At 44.0% G+C, this 22318-nt stretch overlaps 2 protein-coding genes across 4 annotated transcripts in view; both read left to right on the forward strand.

Annotated features, from left to right (window-relative positions):
• Positions 1-10551, forward strand: part of SLC26A4 (solute carrier family 26 member 4) — a 43922-nt gene extending 33371 nt beyond the window's left edge. Inside the window, exons 16-20 of the mRNA XM_090042033.1 lie at positions 917-1147; positions 4740-4794; positions 5151-5296; positions 8111-8194; positions 8993-10551. Of these exons, the coding sequence (XP_089898159.1) occupies positions 917-1147; positions 4740-4794; positions 5151-5296; positions 8111-8194; positions 8993-9016 (540 nt within the window). The 3' untranslated portion in view covers positions 9017-10551. The remainder of the gene's footprint in view (positions 1-916; positions 1148-4739; positions 4795-5150; positions 5297-8110; positions 8195-8992) is intronic.
• A 657-nt stretch (positions 10552-11208) lies between these two features.
• On the forward strand, positions 11209-21597 carry CBLL1 (Cbl proto-oncogene like 1). Of its 3 annotated transcripts, none has more exons than XM_090042034.1 (6): positions 11209-13267; positions 17434-17601; positions 17998-18098; positions 18398-18481; positions 19444-19517; positions 20106-21597. In XM_090042034.1, the coding sequence occupies exons 1-6, from the start codon at positions 13255-13257 to the stop codon at positions 21145-21147; spliced, it is 1482 nt and encodes a 493-aa protein (XP_089898160.1). In that variant the 5' UTR covers positions 11209-13254; the 3' UTR covers positions 21148-21597. The 3 variants fall into 3 exon arrangements, with proteins under 3 accessions (XP_089898160.1, XP_089898161.1, XP_089898162.1); XM_090042035.1 differs by having other exon boundaries at positions 18001-18098; XM_090042036.1 differs by lacking the exon at positions 11209-13267 and adding an exon at positions 13290-14310.
• The last annotated feature ends 721 nt before the right edge of the window (positions 21598-22318 follow it).

The following is a 22318-nucleotide window of genomic DNA, read 5'->3' on the forward strand; positions in this document are numbered from 1 at the left end:
TTTCTCTTTGCTTATTCATATTGGGTTTGCTTCTAGACCTTCTGGAGCCCCAGTTTGGCATAACCTCCTTGCTATTGTTCACCCACCTTTTCTTTTACATTAGCATATCTATGGCTTACCATATTTCATCCTGCCAACACGATAATTTACATAGTCTGACTCTTTCTGCTTAAAGCTTGGTTTCCTGAAAGATTGTCATGCTTGCACCTGATATAATGAAACATCCCATCAACTATTGTATAATTACAGTACATTTCACAATTTGTACAGGCCTTAGCACAGGGTTGTCAATACCTAGTTGGAAGGGGACAAGATTTTCCTGTGCATGCAAAATTTACACAGATGAATATTTCTGCAAGTATCTCGATGTGGGCTTTCTTATCTGAAGACTAGAGCTGTCTAGTCCCAGGGATTATCTAGAAAGTCGGTTAAAGTCCCTACATTTGACAGCTGAAAATGGGTGTCAATTTTTGTCAGCCCTGGCCCTAATTATACTATGTATTATATTTTGTTTTTCTTCTAGTTCAGGTGATTAAATGTTCAGATAAGTGGTGACATAACACTTGCCCCTCAGTTTATCATCATTGCATCAAGTGTAGTAAACCTACTTCAAAAACACCTCCAGGCTAAGGCTCTCGAGGATAAATTGGCTACTATCAATTATTGTTAGACGTCTTTGGATAGTCATTTTCCCATATGCAGCCACTTCCTTGTAGAAAGAGAAAGAAAATGTAGACTCTGGAGGAAGAAGTTCATTGGCTCAGTTTTGTTTTCATTTAAGTCACTTGGTGCAGGATGACTTGGTACAGGATGTGAAATATGGATTCCTTTTATTTATTGCTTAAGCATAAGATGTGATGGGGAAGTCCCCAAATCTTTCTTCATGATTAAGTAATGTATTGAATGTTCTCATTAGAATGGTATCATCAGTGACTCTGGTGTTGCAAATGAAGCTTTTGAGCCTGATGAAGATCCAGAAGAGTCCGAAGATCTCGAAATTCCAACTAGAGAAATAGAGATCCAAGTGGACTGGAATTCAGAGCTCCCAGTCAAAGTGAACGTTCCCAAAGTGCCCATCCACAGTTTAATTTTTGATTTTGGAGCAGTGTCATTCTTGGATGTTGTAGCTGTGAGGTCCATAAGAACAGTAAGGCCCTTCTTTTTTTTTATTACTCCATAAAATGAACCTAGCCATTACCCTGTAAATTAGATTGGTTGAAATTAACTTTGAGTTTCCAAAACATTTGTGATTAGTAATGCATCATATTTATTATTTATGTAATAACAGTTTGGGTGTTGGCTTATTTATATGTTAGGAGCAAACAGCAAATCTATATTAAAAGAACACTAAGTTTGCAAAGTTAATTACTAAAATTAGGAAATGTCTATGCAATGTTAATTTAGTGTCCCCCTACAGATGCATTATGATACAGTTTTTAATGACATTATACTGTTTTTCTATAGGATGGATGGTTCTCACTTAACAAATAGTTATTCAGTGTTCTGTTTTGCTCATATTAATCAATATGTGGTCCCCATGCCTTATTTCCTCCGCACTATTGAACCCATGATGTAAAAATAGAATGATTAATTTTCCCATGAGCTTCACTGTGATATTTTAGTGTTTGCTAAAAAGTAATTAACAGTACTAGTGTAAGGTGAAAGGTGATGTTATCCCCATTCTATCAAGGGGGAAATGAGGCAGAGAGAAAGCTGAAAACTTCCTTCAGTTTGCAATGCCCTGTTTGAGACCCCTAGGACCTGCTTTTGTCAGAGTGCTTTAGTTGTGGTATACTTTATAGTACATCTTTCAAAGCCTTCAGCTATAGGTGTGATAGCTTAGCACATCTGCAGTTCAGACTCCAGAGAATCAAACTATATACCCAGAAAATGAAGAACACACAGTTGGTGAACTTGAAAATCTTGTTTAAGTGACTTGCTTAGTATTACATCTATGGCAGAGACAAAGTCCAGTTCTTCAGGGCAAACTTCAGTTGCCTGCAGTATGAGGTAATTGCTTCTTTCCCTGCAGTCCTAACTTCTGCAACACATGAGACAGGGGTGCTACACAGAGTGGTTTCCTTTCCTGTATAATAGGTCCATCCAATGCACTGGTTGAGGCAAGGGCTGGATGGAGATTATGTGTGATCATGAAATTAAATATTGTCTCATACACACAAAGGACAAATAAAGGTTTTACAGGCATGTGTAATGGTGGCATTTTCTGACTTTTGAATGGTTTATTTTGCAATTTTTAATATCTTTCAGTGTAGCTTGTGGGAGTAATTTTCCTTGGCTTTTCAAAGAGAAGCTTGTAAAAAAGGAAAATTCCATTGCATAAATACCTATGCAGTTCATCAGCAGGGTAGCAACCTTTAGATCCAACTCACCAGGTTCTGCTACTTTAATCTAAAGGAGTCACTAAAAGGCAGAAATGTAACAAGCAGGGTTTGCACCTTCGGCAAACCCTGCAGGAGGGCGGTGATAGTGCAGGAGTCTTATCCATGCCAGGAACTTCCAAAACAGTCCCCAGCTTGTGCTGCTGCCACTTCTCTGCCTGCCCTGGCTCTTGTTCTTAAAGCAGCAGCAGGACATCTGTGCACCAGCAGGTGGTGGTGGTGCTGCTGCTGCAAGAGCAACACTATGGGTCTGCTTTTGTTTCCAGGATGCCAATTCTGTGGCACTGGGGAATGATTCTGATGCCTCTTCTAAGTTGGTGCCCAGGTCTGTTGCCTCTTTCACCCACCCCTGGTCATGCTACTGCTAATAGCAATAGTGGGTTGTCACTCCCTATGGGGACTGACACTAGAGGAGAAGAGCTTATACACTTCGCCAGGGATTTTTATAAGAGCAGGAAAAGTGAGATTTGGGAATCGTGGGGACCATGCTTGTTCCCACACAGGTTTGATACTATGTAGCAGGGCACTGGGGGGTGTGCTTGTTTAGGGAGCTAGCAGCTTGCTTGCAGGTGGCACAGGGGTCTAATGAGAGACTCACCTGACCAAAAGAGGGCTCAGGCTGGAGTTATGCAAGTTCAGAGCTTGAGGTGGTCAGGCAGTCTTTCCCTGGCAGCCACAGAGTGTTGAAGGGACTGATGTTGATATAAACAACCTTATAGGCCTGGGAGCAGCAGCAAGTCTCCAGGCAGAGGAAGTTAGGGTTTTACAGGCAGGTGGCCTTTATTTTGAACCCACAGCGGGTCCTTGAGTCCAAATGAGGGGCAGCATGTAGGACCAGGGGTCCGGGAGCCCAGAGACAGGGTGGCGTGTGGGACCAGGAGCGTCTGAAGATCCAAGTGGGGCTGAGTGTTTAAATAAACAACATCAGAGAGAGAGAACACTTGTGAGGCTTGGGGTGTGGTATAGGGGAGGTACAGAGCCATGCAATGAGCCCTGAAGGTGGCAGGTGCCCATCAAAGGTGCAGACAAACCATCCTACTAGCCTGAGGGCACAGGATGGTAACTGAGGGGACGAAGGAGGGGCCCAGTGGTGATCAGCACAGGATCAGGCTCACTCAGAGCCCTTAGGCAGCCTTGCTTATATAACCTCCAATAAAAGCAAAGCATGGTGGGTGAGTGATCAAAGGGAAGGTCTGCAGCTGAGCCAGAGCCAGAGAGGGGCTGCATGGACACCAGGGGGATCACAGCCACCCCGTGGCCATGGACTGGCTACATACTACCTATCCTATACCCTTCATCCAGTGCTGTGTTTTTTATTCCCTTCACTCTTTGTCCGAGTCCGATACTCCTTGCCTGCCTGGTCCCAATCTCTACTCTTCCACCTTTTCATCCAAAGCCAGTCCAAGTTCCTCCCTTCCATCTCCTTGTCTTAGAATCAGATATCTTCCTTCTATGAGCTGCCTATGATCCAGCAGTGAGACTGTCACAGAGAACACAGGTAGGACCGACTCTGCTCAATTTGAGCGTGTGACTCATCCAGGATCAGAGCAATCACCTGCAGCCATTATACGGAAAGCCCAGATTTGTTTCTGTTGCCTTAGCTAAAAAGACATGATCGATTACTCTGTGGAAATGGGTGATAGGCAGTCTAGTTCCCCACAGATGCTATGGAATGGAACATGCTCACTTGATCTCTGGGGATAGCACGTGTGGTCCAGTCGGCTCGAGGACCTGTGCTCAAGGTATGTCGAATTTTTGGAGATGTGAATTGTTAAACCCAAAGAAGTCTTTTGATTGTGAGTGTACACATATTACAGTATTTCAGAGGCTTATAATTTGGCCAGTTTGGGTCCATTTACACAGAAATGGCATAAAGCATACTTTTGACAAGGCATGTACACACCTGTCAAATTAGACATCGCTGTTCAAAACAAGGTCACCAGATTTTTCTAACATTGAAAAATCAAGGTATTCTTTTCTAGTCTTATTGTCAGAAGTTACTGAACTATTTTGACTGAAATTTTCCAGAAAGAAAGGAAAGAAGCCCTACTATTAAAACTTAACACAGTTTAAAGCAACATGAAAGGTGATCTAATAAGGAAAGGTGTCAGGCAATGCTACCTATAATAATCAATCTTTGGCCATTGTCAAAGACAGGACAGTACACTTGCATCTGATCAAGTATGGCAATTTCTCTGTTTCTACAAATAAATGTAACATGATTTTGGAGGGTGTAGACAAAGTAAAATGAAAAATGTGATTTAACTTTTGGGAATACATATACAGTTTAAAATACACTTGAGAAATATTATTTATTATAAAAAACGTTTTCACTTGCAGATAGTTAAAGAGTTTGAAAGAATTGATGTGAGAGTGTACTTTGCATCACATCAAGGTAAATGCATAAATTTATCTTTATGACTAATTTGTACAATGTGCGGGATAAAATAAAGTTGATAGTAGATCCGTAGATTGTCTCTGGAAGTATGATTTTAGTAAACAAAAAGGAAAAGCAAATCAATTGAAGACTATCTGGCTTGGCAGGCTTACAAAGAAGTATGGGGTGGGGGGGAGAGATAAGAAAACAAAATATCTTAATTTTTTCTCTACTACTTCCATTGTAACAAGCTCCAGTTATCTGCATAGCAGTTATGTTTAAATGCCCGGGGCTGTGCATTTTGATATTTGTTAACCTCTGGTTTGATATTTCCCATAAATAGTCTGAGTCTGTTTCACAATTTGTTTATTTAGACAGCATTGTAACAAAGCTGGAACAATGTGCCTTCTTTGACGATAACATCAGAAAAGACATATTTTTCCTGACAGTCCATGATGCTGTGCTCCACATAAAGAGTCAAATTATGTATAAAGACATCCAGGATCCTATTTTTGAAAAGGTGAGGATCATAAATCACATATTTTATGATGTTTCTACTAGTTGCAAAACCTCCACTCCTCCAAAAAAATTCCTACCCAGGCCTGTGCAATGAAGGTCTGGGTGGCCCTCATGCATATACCATGATCCAGGAGGATTAATGGCTGCCACTAGTTGCAAGAAGTTCTCGCTGTTTCTGTTAAAGTGATACACACTTAGGAAACAGATGCAGAATTGGTTTAGAAAACAGAAGGGGCACGTCCAGATGAGCCCACAGGGACCCTTTGCAGCATCTCAAACCCCTTTTGAGATGCTGCAAGAGGCACATGCAGGAACAAAAAAATCTTCCCCTTGCTGCAAATTTGCAGCAGGGGAGCAAAATTAGACCCCTGGATATCCAAGGTTCAAACAAACCCGGGGGACGGGGGGGAAATCGAGTCAGGGCACAGTCTTGGACTGTGCCCTGAGGCAACCGGAGGCACACTACTAGAGTGTCTCTGGAGGCTGAGTCTCCGGTTGCCTCAGGGCACAGTGATTGGCCCTTTCCCCGGTCCTGAAACACACTGCCTGCCCATGCTGGCAAGCAGGGGGTTGAGGAGCTGGAGCAGGGGACCTTCCCAACTTCCTGTTCATTCCCCCCACTCTCGGTTAGTTCCCCTGCCCCCCCCCCCCGTTTGTTTGTTCCCTTAGCTCCCTGCTGGCTGTCCCAGCCCCCATGCTCACCAGCAGTACCAGAGAATCAGCAGGAGGCTGGAGACAGCCCCAGAGACATTCCTCTGCTGTCTCCAACCTCTTGCTCCTTCCCCTGCTTGTCTCCAGCCTCGGGAGAGCAGGGGACAGCAGGGGAATGTCTCCAGCCTCGGGACAGAGCAGAAGGCTGGAGACAGCCCTGGAGACAAGTAGGGGATGGAGCAGGGGCCTAGAGACAAGCCCCTGGAGATAAGCTGGAGACTTCCCCTGCTTTCTCCAGCCTCCTGCTTGTTCCCTGCTACTGCTATGAGTGTGGGGGGCCTGAGAGCAAGCAGGGGGCAGGAGGAATGAATGGGGAGCTGGGGGAACCAATGGGGGTGGGGGGAACGAGCCTCCTGTTCATTCTCCTATTCTCTCCAGTCTCCTGCTCATCTCCAGCCTCCAGAGGCTGGAGAAGAGCAGGGAAATGAGCAGGGGACTGGAGACCAGTGGGGGATGGGGAGCTGTAGCCCCTGGGGGTGGTGCCCTGGGACCCTGCAGGAAGGGTAGTCCATGTGCTGTGGGGGAAAGTGGGGCTCCGCCCTGTGGGGGCATTGGTGATGCATAGGGGATACATGTGTACCCCCTGAGCATAGCGGTGCACCCCCTTAAAGCGCCACTGACACTGTCACCAGTACCTGTAGGCGGTTGCTGCTTGCCGCCACCCCACCCCTGCTGCCGCCAGTGGTGTCTGTGGTCAGTCAGTGACTGCTGTTGGCCACTGCTGTCGCTGCTGGTGGTGTATATGGGTGCTCACTGCTCGCCACCCTCCCCCTGCTGCCGCCAGTGACAGCGGCATCTGCAGGAGCTCCCTGCTTAACACTGCCACCATGCTCCCACTGCCATCAGCACCACTGTGCCCCACCAGCCGCTGGGGGCATGCGGCGTTCATGCAGGGGACCCACCCCTCCTAAGTAGCCCCCACATCCACAGTCCCCCCACACCTACCCACACAGTGACTCACATCCCTCCACATCCACCCCATCCCCCTTCCCACCCTCTCCTGGAAACCCCCCATCCCCCCCATCACACACCCACCATGTGATAAGGAAACCCAAAGCAAACATTAAAACATACAGATATTTAGGATTTATTTTATTTAGAGACACTGGCAGGCTTCCACATTTCTTTAACCTTGTAAATATAGCAATAAAACATTGCCCATCTGATCAGTCCCCCTTTCTCTCTCTCTTTTGTTCTAATTGAGGAAGAACGTGGATTTTGGGGTATTTTAAAAAGTGAATTTGGGATGCTGCTTCAGCAGTCTAGCTGACACAAGGGGCTAGTGTCCCTAGATACCAATTGCCTGGGCCCCAGGAGCTCCTGAGGTCAAGTAACCCTGAGCTACTGGCTAGGGTAGGTTTTTGTACTGCTGGGGCCAGGATAGGGCAGCTTTTTATGCTGATGGGGACAGCACAGGTGCTGACCCCGGGCTCTAGCTCTCCCTGGCTGCAGATCCGTGAGGAGCCAGGCAGGGTTATTTTGCTCCAAGTGGCACAATTTGCTCTACAACAAAGTGCAAGTCCGAGCATGAGTGCTGAAGCAAAAAAGCCCTGGCTCAAATTTTCACTGCTTTTGTTTGAGCTGCTGCAAGCGCACATGCTTGCATGTGTGGACATGCCCAAGGTGCTTAAACCTGAATGTCCACAGCACTTCTGAAATTATTTAGAGCTGGGGTATTAAACTTACCCAGTGCTGCAGGCTAGCGCATACCCCATGCAGCACATGGGGCTGGACTTGGCACATATGCTGCAAGCAGCACACAGGGCTAGTCTGGGGCATGTACTGGATGTGGCATGTTGGGCTGGCTTGATATACAGCACATCCCAGCCTGGCTCCATATAATGTATGCCTCTGAGAAACAAGGCAAGATGCTGTCAGGAGGCACAAAAAGTTCAAGATTTTTTTATGATTAAAACCATAGTTTATATTGAGTTTGCATAAGTGCAGAACCATTTTTCACTCCTGAGGCAACACACTCAGAGTACGCTATCTAAGAAAGCAAAAAGTTCTTACAGGATGAGGCAGTAACATTCAAACATTTCAAGCTTTACCTGCACTACCAGAGTGTTCATTTAGCTAACAATATTTACTTTTCTTTGTTAAGATTTCACTCATGCAAGAATCTAAAGAACCAATAGAGTTCACGGAAACAAGCCGACCTGAAGATGAACTTGATGTTCAGGAGGAGGTATGCCAATGCATATAGCATGCAGCTATTATTTACGTTGTTTTTGTCTTAATAAAGTAGCATAAAAAGTCATGCAGATGAAATATGCTGAGCCAGTTGACTTGCATTCCCAACTCCTCACCCTCAAAATATCACAGCTTTGTGGGCTGCATAAAACTTGGAAGCTGGCTGGCCCTTTCAGGAAAAGCATGGCTGAGATGCATGCCAAGAAGTGAGGCAAGAGAACAGTTAGTGTGTCTCTGTGTACCTGAAGAACAATGCTAGTGGAAAAAGTTAGTACCTTTTATTTTTTTTGGAAAGTACAGCCAGTACCATGTGTAAGCATGCATCTCCACTTCAGCACTCTTGAGGCAGTATGCCTGCGTCTGCTCTGTAAAAGCTTGCTGCTTTCAACTAACAAATGCTGTTCAGTCCGCCTCCAAGCGCAAACTGGTTCTAAGAAACATAATTACCTCCCAAGGTGTTAAGGTTACCTCAGGGACTGAATAAGAAACTGTCTTATTCTAGACTGGCAATGTATTTGGTGGTTTCTGCTCCTGCCCTGTCATGGCCAGTTTTTCCTGGGTGTAGGAGAGAATCCTGCTCAAAATCTGTGATAAAGCTATCAGCCAGAGACTGCTTCAGACTGCAGCCCTTTTAAGAATATTTCCTAGCAGCTCAGTCCTGGCTGACTGAATCTGCTTATAGAGCAGTACATGTGCAAAAATGTTGTAAGAGATGTTGTGTATTCAGAACTAATCATGTACCTCTTTTCCCCTCTTTCTTCCACCCTCACTGTTTCAACATCACTGCAAACAGGCGATGCGCAGGCTCGCATCATGAAGAAAAATGGATGTTGTCATGCTGTGGACTCGTGAAACTATGTATGCACCAACATTAGAAAACCAGTATCTGAATTGGTACCAGTCTCTGCATTTGAAGAAAACACTGGTTTTCCTTTTGTGAACTCTACAGATCTCTAGAAATGTCTGCATTTTGTCTGTTGACAGAATACCCTTGAAATACTCAAAACATTTAATCAGAACTCATTCGCAGAATCACCCATTATTAAAATTTGGAGGCAGATCATCATAGGTTCTAGAAACTTCAGGAGGCAAGGCTTTGCGTGGGTGACAGCTTTTACTGGATGAACTGCATGGTTGGGATAAACTTAGACAAGCTTTCAAATGCAATGTATCCTTCACGTAGGCATTGTATTCAAAAGTCTATCCCAACAATGCAGTTGGTTCAAAAGAAGATATCACTCACAAAAATTCTTGCCTTTTGCATACATCTTGGACCATCATGGCTACAACATCGTTCCAACATGACAGAAATTGCAACTAGTTTTAGGGTTGGTGGATGTAAGTGACCCAATACTATGTTGATACATACAGGAAAAAATAGCCACTTGATGGTAGCAGAACAAGGAGCAATGGTCTCAAGTTGCAGCAAGTGAAGTTTAGGTTTAGGTATTAAGAAAAACTTTCTTACTAGGAGAGTAGTAATACACTGGAACAGGTTACCCAGAGAGGTTGTGAAATTCCCATCCTTGGAGATTAAGACCCTGCTAGAAAAGCCTTGGCTGGGATGATTTAGTTGGGGACAGTCCTGCTTTGAACACGGATTTGGCCTAGATGACCTCCCAAGATCCCCTCTAACCCTAATTTTCTATGATTCTGTGGTTACATAGTCCATAGCACTGAGAAGATTACAAATTCTTTGGATTGGTTTGTTCAGTGCCTGGCACAATTGGAGACATCTTTAGGTGCTACTGTAACATAAATAATTGATTGTAATATATTCCTCAAACAAAAACATAGATAGGCAGTAAGAACTCTGGGCCCTGACCTGCAAAAATATCTTCAATCCCATGCAGTTGAACATTATCACCCCATTCAGCAAAAACATCTTTAAAAAAGTATCTATCTTGGTAATTCTTTAAAAATACTCCTAGGTTTGCTTCTGTGTTAAAGTTTTATTATAAAAAAAACTTTGTTACATAATCAAAATGGAGGACAGGTGAAATTTATTCATGCAAAGTTAAACTTACTGTACTACTACAAAAATGATAACCACATAAAAATTGGGCTCATCAGGAGACACTATTATTTGAGAAACTTGGCTCATTAATTCTATTTTTAGTAACCAGGCCCTACTGTTAAAGATCATAATTGATATCAAACATATATAGAAATGTGTTTTGGCCAGGTAATATATTGCTAACTTATGATTTTTAGGGGCTACTCTGATACTATTTGCGTTATGATACTGCCTTCTTCCATAATTAGTCTGTTTGAAGGTATTAGAACTTTGGGAATGCTGTCTTTTCCTCATGTACAACACACCCCTGAATAAAACCCATTTTATTTTTGAAAGGCAGAATGAAATAAAGATCCTTCCTTCAAAGCCTTACATGTGGGAAGTGGGTAGGGGAAGGAAAGTGCCCAGAGCCAGCAGCAGCGTGCTTAAGTGCCCCTTTACTTGTGCTTTCCCCCGGCAGAAACTTAAGTGGCAAGCACTGCTGTTACTGTATTTCCTTGATCATAACACCCCCATCCCCAATTTCCAGGACCTGAATTTTGGGAAAAATATGTATTATGAGCCAAGAAATATGGTAGGTTTATCTGGAACTTGAGTAAAGGTATCAGAATCAGACCCATTATCTAATGTTGGTTTAGTGAGATATAAACTAACCGTTTCTCTCTTGTAATAGAACATATCAAACAGACGATGCTAATTTAAGTTAGTGAGAATGCATAAATACAGTAATTTACACAATGTTCAAGATTATAAGAAAAGCTATGCAATTTTAACTCCGGGTTTTAAGGCAATAACTGTAAGAAATGATGGTTCCCCACTGTTACTACTAATAAATACATTTAGATAGGAAAATAGTTACATTTTTAAAATTGAAGGAAATTACCTGGGTAAGTGAGGCTGCTGCACATTTAAAACACTACAAGACATGAAATACAAAGCAGACAGAAACTGGACATTGCCACTGCATGACACTGGGCAAGAGGACCTGTGGTCTGACACAGCAAATGGCTTATGTTCTTAATCCCTGCAGCACTTAGGTGCTAGCAGGACTTAACAGTTCCTATACACTTTGATCCTTTTTAGAGCCACACCTGTTTCCAGGCCTGCTTCCCTAACCATTTGAGCAAGGACCCAATCAGTGGCGATGTGTAGGGGGGTGCATGGGGATGCACATGCACCCTGAGAGCACCAGTGTACCCCGACTGGCTTCGCTCACTGCTTAGGTGATGGGCAGGGGGGCAGGCGGGAGCGCTGGTGCCCCCCCTGCAAGCACTGGCTGATTGCTGCAGTTGCTCCCAGAAATGGATGCAGCCACTCCTGGAAGCAGGTGCTGCAGTGATTGGCTGCTGTGGCCCGTCCCAGGCAGTGAGATAAGCCGCAGGGGGACACCTCCCTTACCCACCTGGGCAGCAAGACTGGCCATGGGGGGACTGGACCCAATTGTATTTTTTTAAAAGAGCTATTTTAACTGGGATATACAAAAAACTAGAACTCTTGGTTCCAAAATAATACCTTTTATTAGACCAACTGGAAAATGGCAAGAAAACTGTCCTTTTCAGCAAGCTTTGTCAGGCTCTGGGAAAAGTGTAGAAGGTACAAGATGGTAAAAAGTCCCCATAGGTAGGAAATAAACTTCATTTTTGCACAGAGGGAGCTGAAGATGGAAGTATGCCCCTCTTGGTCCATGAGTGTCTGTGATCTGTGTTGACTAGCTCTTTGATGTGTTGATCAGGTAGAATTCCTTCCCTGGAGGTGTCAGATGGCAGGCAGGGAGGTAAAAAAACTTCTCTGCTGTTCTGTAATGAAGTTTAAAATCCAAAATCGGCCAAAATTCAGGATTTTAACTGGGATTCATTCAGGTTTTGTTTTTTGTCCTTTTTAATTTCGTGTCTCAGGTCAAATTAGTGAAATTTGTTCTGAATTTCATCTGTTGAGCAGAGCTGAGTCATTCAGGCCCATGTAGCGTTACCACTGGCAAGGATCTTCCCTCTGGGACTCTTCAGTCTAGGGTTTCAGACACTTCCAAATGCATGGCAGGCTTCCTAGCTCAGGCCCCAAACCCAGAGGTCTTGGGATTCGGATGCCTCTGAGTCTTGCTTGCCCTTAGCCAACAGGCCGAAAAAGCAATAGTGCAGCGTTTCTCAACCTGTGAGTCTCAACCCAAAAGGGGGTCACAAGTATAGATGAAAAGGTTATGAATAAACTTTAGAAATGGATCAACATACGTTAGAAATGGATTCTCCTTTAAAGGTGAAAAACATGGGAAAAGTATGGCTTTTCCCTTGCAGGCTGGCAGAGTTCCCCTCACCCCACACACTGGGGCTGTGGGTCAGCAGCAAGGGGCACTGCATTGCATCCCTATGACCCTATAATGGGTCGAGACTGGCCATCCATGCTTACAAACGGGTCCTGGGACAAATAAAGTTGGGAACCGCTGCTAGGGCAGACTGATAGGGAGCGTGTCCGCACTACGTCGGGCAGGTCTCCACCTGCTCTACACGACGCCATTCAAGGGGATCTGACCTCCCCGGGAAACCACCTCCCGGTTCTTCCTCCGCCTGGTACGATGAATTCAGGGCAGAGGACGCCCCCCGGCTGCATCCCCGTTAGCCTGGCTCCGATGACCAGGCTGGAGCGCTCCGGGGCAGCCACGGGCGCTGTCAGACACACGCTGCTTGTGCAGAGGACCGGGCTGCGGGGCCAGGCGCCGCCTACGACCACCTCAACATGGGGGGTGATGGACTACAGCTCCCGACATGCACCGGAGCCAAGGCGCGGTTCGCGGGAATCCGGTGCCAGGAAAAAAGCGCGTTTCCCAGCATGCCGTGCGGTGCGCCGTTCCGTCCTACCCGCTCGGGTGTGCAGTGTTCTGGTCGCCATGGTGATCAGCCCCTCCGGATTGCGCGCCACGGGCATCTCCCGCGGGCACGCCCCACCCCCTTGCCCAGTGACAGCTTCCGATTTCGCTGTTCTGTCGTTTCCGGCTCCTCCCTTCCGGCGCGGGGCACTTCCGCTCCCACAGTGCGCCGCGCCGAATCATGGACCACAATGGTGAGGAGGGGCGACGGAGGGAGAGAGGCCTGTGCGGGCCCGGCCTGGCCGGGCCGTCTCGGCGCTCGTGGGTGCTGCTGGTGGCTGTGGCGGGGCTCCGGGTGGGGGGCGGCCGAGCCACGTTCTGAGGCCTGGGCCCCACGGGCTGAGCCCGCGCCGAGCGTAGCCAAGGGCCGTGGCCTGCCCGAGCTGCCGCCGCCGCCGCCCCCGCCCCCGCTTCCTTTCCCCCGCCAGCGCCCCGGGACGGGGAGGGCTCCGGGTGTGGCCACCTACGGCCCGTGCTTTAGCCCCGGTGGCCGGGGACTGCTGCCTTCGACCTCGCTCGCTGCGGTCACTTGTGATAGCGGCCGCCCCTGGGCCCGCCCCAAGGGGCCGGATCGAGGTGCCCGCGCTGGGCCGCACCCGTTAAGCTCTCGGCATTCAGTGAGTCCCTGAAGGGTCTCTGTGCTGATCCCAGGGCGGTGGGCTTAACCCTTCCCCCCACAACTGCTTGACCCTTCAGCTGCTACGGTGCTGGACTCGTGCATCTGACCCTGGTCCTATAGCGTAGTGAGCTGCGATCCCTCTGGCTGTGCAAGAGCCCAGGGTCTGTCTGGAAAAAGTCCCTTCCTGAGCATTGTCCAGAAGTTCCCTTGCTCCGCTTGCAGATTGCTGTGCAGGGGCTTGAGACTAGGTTTCAGCCCAGAAATATGAAGCTGTTCTTGACCTTCTTTCTGACCTCCAGACCTGGCTGCATTTGTAGTCACTCCCATGCAAAAAGAGCTTGAGCCTGGGGAATGGCCTGGAGTGGAAAGGCCATGGAGCCCAGAGGTCGGGGTGCCCAGGGACAGGTGCAGGGAATGGGCTGAATCTAAACCCACAGTGTGGGATTGATTGCATGCTGTTAGTGCATACTGACTGGTGCCTCTTTAAAATCTGTCAGGACATAACCAAAAACTTAAAAAAAAACTAGTGAAGTCACATAAGAGAATTCAAACTTCCCGGAGTTGCATTAATTCCTGCTGTAACTCTGTTGGCTTCTGGAGTCTGTAGAGCTAAACCAGGTGAGCAGGCCGGTAGAGTTTAGTTGATTTTTTCAGAAGCTCTTGGTTCATCTATCCCACTCCTAGGAACAGCTCTGATAGTCTCTTCCGGGTAGTTTTTACCCCACACCCCCAAATGTTTCATTTCCTAAGAGAGGTAGTTAGCTTTGTTCATCTGAAGTCATTCAGAAGGCAGGGTAGATGTGTACCTTTATAGACTAATGAAATAAGATGTATACAAACTACAAGATTTCATGGCATTATTTCCTAATGATTTACTTAACAGGAAGTTTCCTAATATTCAGCCTACCTTTTTTTTTTTCACCTGTAGTGCTAGTCTGCACAGTTAGTGTACTTAGAGTGAACTGGTACATAAATAGCCTGAGGAGCTACCTTGTTCAGAAAAGTTTTCTCTAAAGATCATGTGCCTAAAAAGTACAGAAGAGAATGTACTTTTTATATAAAAAATAATTGCTGTACCAGAAGAGCTTTCAGAAAGCTTACAGTGTGAGTCCATTGTTTTGTATTACGTGTTGTATGGCAAAAGAGTCTGTTAAATGCTTCAGATATTTTTTCCTCTTGGCTTAGTCATCTTACCCATGCTAGAAGATCCTTCATTCATACTTCATTTGCTGTCAGTACCAAAGAAGCCTGATAATTACCTTCAGTGCCTGTGAAGATTTTAGAATAGAACATAGCCCTCGTTTAGGTGTCTGCACTGGCAGTGGTGTGGACTGGAGGAGCTGAAAGGTGTTTGCTTTATGACTTTTGCTCTGTATGTGCAGGCATAACTGTTTTGCTGAGAATTTTAGTTTTTTGGCCCTTCATGTACTGCTTCAAAATTGTTCTCCCTGTCGACTTCAATGGAATTGCTGTTCTGCTGGCTGCTAATAGATGTTAATGAGCAGCAACACAGTTTTTGTAACAAGAGTCACGATTTTCGAAAGTCAAGAACACCCTTAACCTTAAAAGTATTGGTTCTGTGATGCTTCAGTCCTCAGGTCCCTAAAAGAGAGATCCATGAGTTAAAATACACTTTGACTGAGGAACTGGTTTAATTAGTGGAAAACCTATTCTCTCCCCCTCCTCAAAAAATCCAATAAAACTAGAAACAATTTTTAGTGAGTCTACTTCTTACCTTCTGCTTTGTAATGGTGGCATTCAGAGCACTATGTGAAATGGGTGCACTTGACCACTCGGCAAAACGGGGGGAAGTGCCGAGTCTGAGACGACACTGGTCTGAGAGTCAGAGAAATTTACCCGATAATAAGGCAAGGTTCCCCACCCCCCACATTCAATATGGGGAAAATTAAGCCTTGTTTTATGATCGCATACGACTTATCTGAAATCAGAAAATGCACCTAGTATGTGGTCAGTCATCAGAGAGCACCTGGGCACCCCTCAGGATACAGGGTTTCTGGCTGGCCAGTACAGAGTCACTCCAAGCTGCCTGCCAGCATATGTTGCATTGCTTTGGCACCCTCTTGCTGGAAACCACGCACACAGCTCAAAACAATGAAGCAGGTGCTGGCCATGCCCTACGCCCACAGTGCAGGGTTTCTGGCCAGTGCATGCTGAGTTGCTCTGAGATGCTGCTCAAGCAGTGGGTGCTGGATCAACCTGGCACATGCTGGTAGCCTAGCCAGGTCCCTTTCTGTGAGCTGGGTTGTTCCAGCACCTGCTGCTTGAGCAGCAGTGCAGAGCAACTCAGCATGTGCTGGCCAGAAATCCCATGCTGTGGACAGTGCCTGGCACCTTTTGATCACTTTGAGATGCAGGTGCAGTTTCCAGTCAGAGGGTGCCGAAGCAAATTGGCACACGCTGGCAGGCAGCAGCTTGGAATGACCCTGCACTGGCTGGTCAGAACCCTGCACACAGCTCAAAATGACCTGGCAGGTGCCAACTGGGCACCATCCCTGCAGCATCAATTCTGGATGGACTGCTGGACAGTGCATGGGTGCTATATGCAAATTGATATACCCATGTTTAATTTCAAGGTTATTGTTTTCAGATTTGCTCCTCATTTCCATGTGTGCAGGGAGAGCAGGGTCTGACAGTAAGGAGAAAGGGAAGGGTCTGCTAGGGAAAAAAATGGAGGAAGCAGAGAGCAAAGGGCTACCTGATCCCACAAACTTGTTTTCCCTGCTGTAGCAGTGAGAGGGGGACAAATTCAAGGCAAGCCTCCAATAATATGATTCTATACCTGGAAAATGGTAAAACATTTTTATATTTTCCATATATAGAATGTAGTTATGGGAATTGTCTTATCATCAAGGTCATCTTCTATTTGAGTAAATACAGTTGTTCTGTTCCTGGCTTTGCAGCTGGACTGCTAAATGATCTTCAGCCATCACTTTGCCTTTACAGACCTGTTTCCTTTTAACCCTTGTGTAATTTGTTCAGTTTGTAAGCATGAGGCTTTCAATGGACTTGTCCCTAATCTTAGCTAAGGTATCTAGGCACTACTGTATTATTAATAATAAAACTTGTGTGATCTTTTAATCTGATGGTTTGTCACTTATATCTGAAATGGGCCAGAAGGGGTCACTGTTAAATGAAACAAAAGCAACAGTTCCAGCCTCTGCTGGCCAGTTCAAATGATGATGAACCCAAAATGTATTTCATAGCTGCAGGCAAAGGGTATTGGGCTGTAGAGGCCTCTTTAAAAAGAGTTTGTTTTCACCTTATAACTTAAACTATGGTCAGGGCTTGTAGATGAAATGGAAAAACTAGGTAAGAGGTATTAGGGCTTCTTCATATCACAATAATCAAGAGTTTGGGAACTTTTTTATACAACTTGTCCACTGTGATGATTACAGTGAGCCAGCATGGTAAGAGAACATAATTTAAAATATTTTGGTTTTGTACAGGTTTTATAGTATAGTGAGCCAATATTACCATTAGGCACTACACAGACACACAAAAAAAGGCTGTGCCATGAAGAGCTGATGTATTGATTTATCCCAGAATAGGTTGATTTTTTCCCTTCTAATGAGTAGGGTCTGGTACAATAAATGAATCTTAAATTAGCTTATAAAACCAGAGTTATACTTCCAATTTGTCTAGATTTATACTAAACTTTTTAGGAAACTAATATGCAAAATAACCAGGAAATTACAGTAAACATATTTTCTTCTTATATAGACAATGATTTGCAAGGAACTAATAGTTCTGGATCATTGGGTGGTCTTGATGTTCGCAGACGAATCCCTATAAAGCTCATCTCCAAGCAAACCAACAAAATCAAACCTGCACCTCGAACTCCAAGAAATATGAACAGGATGCCTTCAAAGACGCAAGCTGGTGATGATGGTAAACTAAATAAATCAGTGCTGTGAGAGGAGAGGCAATTCATTTATTTTTTGGTCTGCAGTAGTGGTGAGATGCCCCATTCAGTAGCAGAACCCTCATATGTTAGGTGCTGTGCAAACACATAAGAACATGTGACTGAGACATCCACATATTGTGTTATAAGCAGTAAATGGCCCCTGCCTCCAAAGAACAAGGAGGATAATTTTTATTCTGTTTCTGTTCCTCTTTTTGCAGAAAGTATCTAAGCCTAAAATTGGATGTAGGCCCAGCTGACACTGAAATGCCATAGTATTTCTGATTGTTGTTTAAAATGCTCATCATTCTATACTAAAATCAGTCTGAGTCATTTAGAAAGGTAATAGTTTGTGTTTGAAGTGTGGTCTCTTTTTTCCCCAGAAGAATTTGATTATAATGAAGAGGAACGATATGAATGCAAAGGAGGTGAAATGTTTGGGAATCAGCGAAGATTCCCTGGACCCATCTTTTGGGACTTCAAGGTACAATCTTGGATGCAGTGGTTTGAATGATAATATAAATTAAATTGCTCCCTAAACTTTTAAATATATGGGGAGCAAGTTAATCTTTAAAGTGTGGAAATGAAATGGGATGCATCCTGCTTACCCTTACAAAAATCAAATGAAAAATAAGTACTTCTCTTACTTTTAGCCTTGCTGTAAAGGTATTTTGTCCTTTTTCTCAGATTGTGCACAGGTTCATGTTTCTTAAGTATTTAAGAGCTTGCAAGCATATTGGTAATACCGAAAATAAGCCATCATAATATTGCTCTTTCTTACAGATAAACTTGCTGGGAGAAAAGGATGATACCCCAGTCCATTTTTGTGACAAGTGTGGATTGCCTATTAAAATGTATGGGCGCATGGTGAGTAGAGCTACTCGTGGAAAACGTGTAAAATTGGAAGCAATTTTAGAAGTAGTTAGTGGCTTACTGGCAAAATTGTAGGTAGCTAGCGGCTATGTAACATCATTTATGACAGCTACTTAATATTTGTAAGAAAACAGGCATTGATTTCAAGTCAGATTATTGTGAAATAAGGTCTGCATCTCGGAGCAGAAGCAAGTAGATGTGTCACTATAAGGCCAATTGATTTTAGGGGAGCTGTGCAGAAGCAGTAGGGGGTATCTCTGTGCATTTCAGTTCAGACTCAGCCACTTAATTTATACAAGAATGCCAAACTATTCATGTTCCACATATTTTGTGCTGTTACCTTGTTGAATCAAGGAACAAAATGGCAGATATGGTGAAAGGATGGCAGACGCAATGTTTTATTTGCTCCCATTGTAATCAGTTGAAAAATACTTTTTAACATGAAAAGGTGTGTAAGAGGGCTATAATATATATTTAACATTAAAGTGACTTTTTCATGTAGAGTACTGTATATTAATGGGAGACTTTAGCTGAGTTAGTAAATTCCATACAGTAATCGTTTTTGTTTCCCTTAAAATAGCAATCAAATCTAATGCTTAGGATGAATTTAGAATATTGCCTATAATTGGATAGATGCTAATATTACCATAGAAGAAGCTTGTGGCACATTTGTTTAACATTTACAGATTTGCCTAAATGTTTCACATGTTGTTTTCAGTTGCATTCATCTTTAAGTTCTTGAAACCATCTGATCAGAGGTATCATATGTCTTTTCCTGAACTGTACCTATCTGTTTCATAGGCAGTTTAATGAAAGGAAGATCTATTTTCTACAAGATATTCAGTAAGAAGTCATGTTCTTGAGGGAAAATATGAGAACTTTTAAAAAATGCATTCTACAGGTGGCCTATTTGTTTACACCTTGTTTTAATAGAACAATTATTTGTATGTCTCTAGATACCTTGCAAGCATGTTTTCTGCTATGATTGTGCTATATTACATGAGAAGAAGGGAGACAAGATGTGCCCAGGGTAAGCGAGCTGGAATTTGTTTATTAAAAAGGGATAACGTAGAAATGGGGAAAACATAATTATTTCACAGAATCTTTTTTAATGTACATAATTTTGACATGGAAAAAACACATGACTCAGTAAGAGAAGTAGTAAAGAATAGTGTTTACTGAACCTTGATAGGTTAGTTTAACATAACAGTTTTAACTAAATGATGAGGGATTCAGCTTCACTGCAGATATGTAAGTAGTAGAGATTTGAAATAGTTAATATGTTTAGGTTCTTCCCTTCCTTGGTAATTTGCAAAGAAGTGACAATTCACTAATAATTAAGGGTCACCTGCCAATTATGTACTCTGAGCTCAGGATGGTTCTCTGCTTTGTGTTGAGTGATAAACCTGCATGGGATGCCGATTATAAACAACACCTCAGAAAATGCCAGTTTACTTTGTAATTACTTCTAGGGGAAACTGGTTTTGAAATATTTGAGTTAATTTAGGAAATGCAAGCCTTTGCTATTGGTATGGAAGTAAAAGCATTTGCGTTTAGCATAAATACGTCTAGATTCTGAACTGCCTTTGACAATGAACTGATTTTTTTTCCAATATAGCTGTAATGAACCTGTGCAGCGAATTGAGCAGTGTGTGCGAGGGTCTCTCTTCATGTGTAGCATTGTTCAAGGGTGCAAGAGAACATATTTGTCTCAGAGAGACTTACAAGCTCACATCAACCACCGCCACATGAGAGCTGGAAAACCTGTTACCCGTCCTCCACTTGAACCTGTCCATCCTCCTATTGCCCCACCTCCTGCTGAAATTCCTGAGCGTTTCATAATGCCACCTGATAAGCATCATTTGAGCCATATTCCGCCAAAGCAGCACATCATGATGCCACCACCACCTTTACAGCATGTGCCACATGAGCACTATAACCAGCCTCATGAGGACATTCGTGCGCCCCCGGCAGAGATGTCGATGGCTCCACCACCTCCTCGCTCGGTCAGTCAGGATACCTTCCGTATCTCAACAAGAAAACACAGCAATTTAATAACTGTCCCTATTCAGGATGATTCAAATTCAGGTGCCCGAGAACCACCTCCACCAGCCCCAGCACCTGCTCATCATCATCCTGAATACCAGGGTCAACCAGTGGTGTCCCACCCTCATCATATAATGCCTCCACAGCAACATTATGCACCACCCCCGCCGCCACCACCACCAATTAGCCATCCAATGCAGCATCCTCCCCAGGCAGCAGGTACTCCTCACATGGTTTATAGCCAAGCTCCTCCACCGCCGATGACCTCTGCTCCTCCACCAATAACCCCTCCCCCTGGACACATCATTGCCCAGATGCCACCATATATGAATCATCCTCCTCCAGGACCTCCCCCTCCCCAGCATGGTGGCCCACCTGTAAATGTCAATGCACCCCCTCCCCATCACTATAATCCTAACTCTTTACCACAGTTCAGTGAAGATCAAGGAACTCTTAGCCCTCCTTTTACACAGCCAGGGGGAATGAGTCCAGGGATCTGGCCAGCTCCAAGAGGGCCACCTCCACCTCCAAGAATGCAAGGTCCACCTTCTCAAGCCCCTCTTCCTGGACCACACCACCCAGATCAAGCCAGATACAGACCCTATTACCAATGATATGAGCAGTAAAGTGAACTGAGTATGCTATGAGAAAAAACTATACAGCAGACTTTTAATGAATCTGACTGTTTGGACCTCTCGCTTTCTCTCCTTCCCTCTCTCTGTCTCTCTCTCTTTTTTTATTAATAATCCCATTGTTGTGACAGTAAGACACTCGGGGCACTTGAATCTTAAAGGATTTTTAAGCCTTGACCATAGGACTTCAAATACACTGTAGTTCTAAAATAAGTGGCTTAATAGACTGCAGCTATGTTTTAACAGAACTTATGTCCCTAATGGGGCTAGACATGCCCCAGAGATGATTGCTTGTAATATTAGTTCCTGAAAAATTGAGCAGCCATTGTACCACTCTAAGTATCACTTTTGTTAAATCCAATGTTTAGTTTTACTTGTGATAACTTTTTGTTAACCTGTGTACAATAATTAAATTTAAATATGGTTGTAAAAGTGCTGGGTTTTTTATGTGAACTTGAGAGTATATACTATTTCTGAAACGCTGTTTCATGTTTTCATGTTTCACAAACGCTTTTCCCAAAAGTCATGTTAGTATGACAGACATTCAGAAATCCTTTCAAAATAACATTGTTTACATTAAACTGATTATTCCATGTTTAAGATGCTATAATCTTTCAGTATATTGCACTTCAAACAGAAGACTTTAAGTTGAGAACGTTTCAGGATTACAAATGAATAATTAAAAAGATGCAGTTCTGGCATGATGCAAAGCTATATTAATTTAACATTTTAAAATCTTTTTTAACTCCTTTTTTGTCCAGAAAGTTAGGTATAGCTTGGGAGCTCATGTGCTTCTCACTGTGTTGAACTCGTGTTACGTGTTTGCCCATCAATACATATTCATGGTGTCATTGAGTGAGTTGCCATGTCACGTCCCAAAAATCACCTTCTTTCATATAATGGGCATTTACCTATTTTGTATAAAATTTAAGTCCATCAAAAACAAGTTTAAGAAATTCACATTTCTGTAGTGCATTTACTAATAGTATTGTTTAAACAGAGCTACACGGGGAAACCATCTATTCTGTTTTAATTGACCTAATAGGGTGTTCATTTTTGCATTCCAACATTAGTACTGAAAAATAAGTTTTAAAGTTTCATTTACTCTCAGTAATCAGCTGCATTCATCTGTAAAAAAAAAAATAAATAAAAA

Source organism: Crocodylus siamensis, chromosome 4, assembly GCF_052110815.1.
Source record: "Crocodylus siamensis isolate JL-2025a chromosome 4, ASM5211081v1, whole genome shotgun sequence".
Taxonomy (NCBI): Eukaryota; Metazoa; Chordata; order Crocodylia; family Crocodylidae; genus Crocodylus; species Crocodylus siamensis.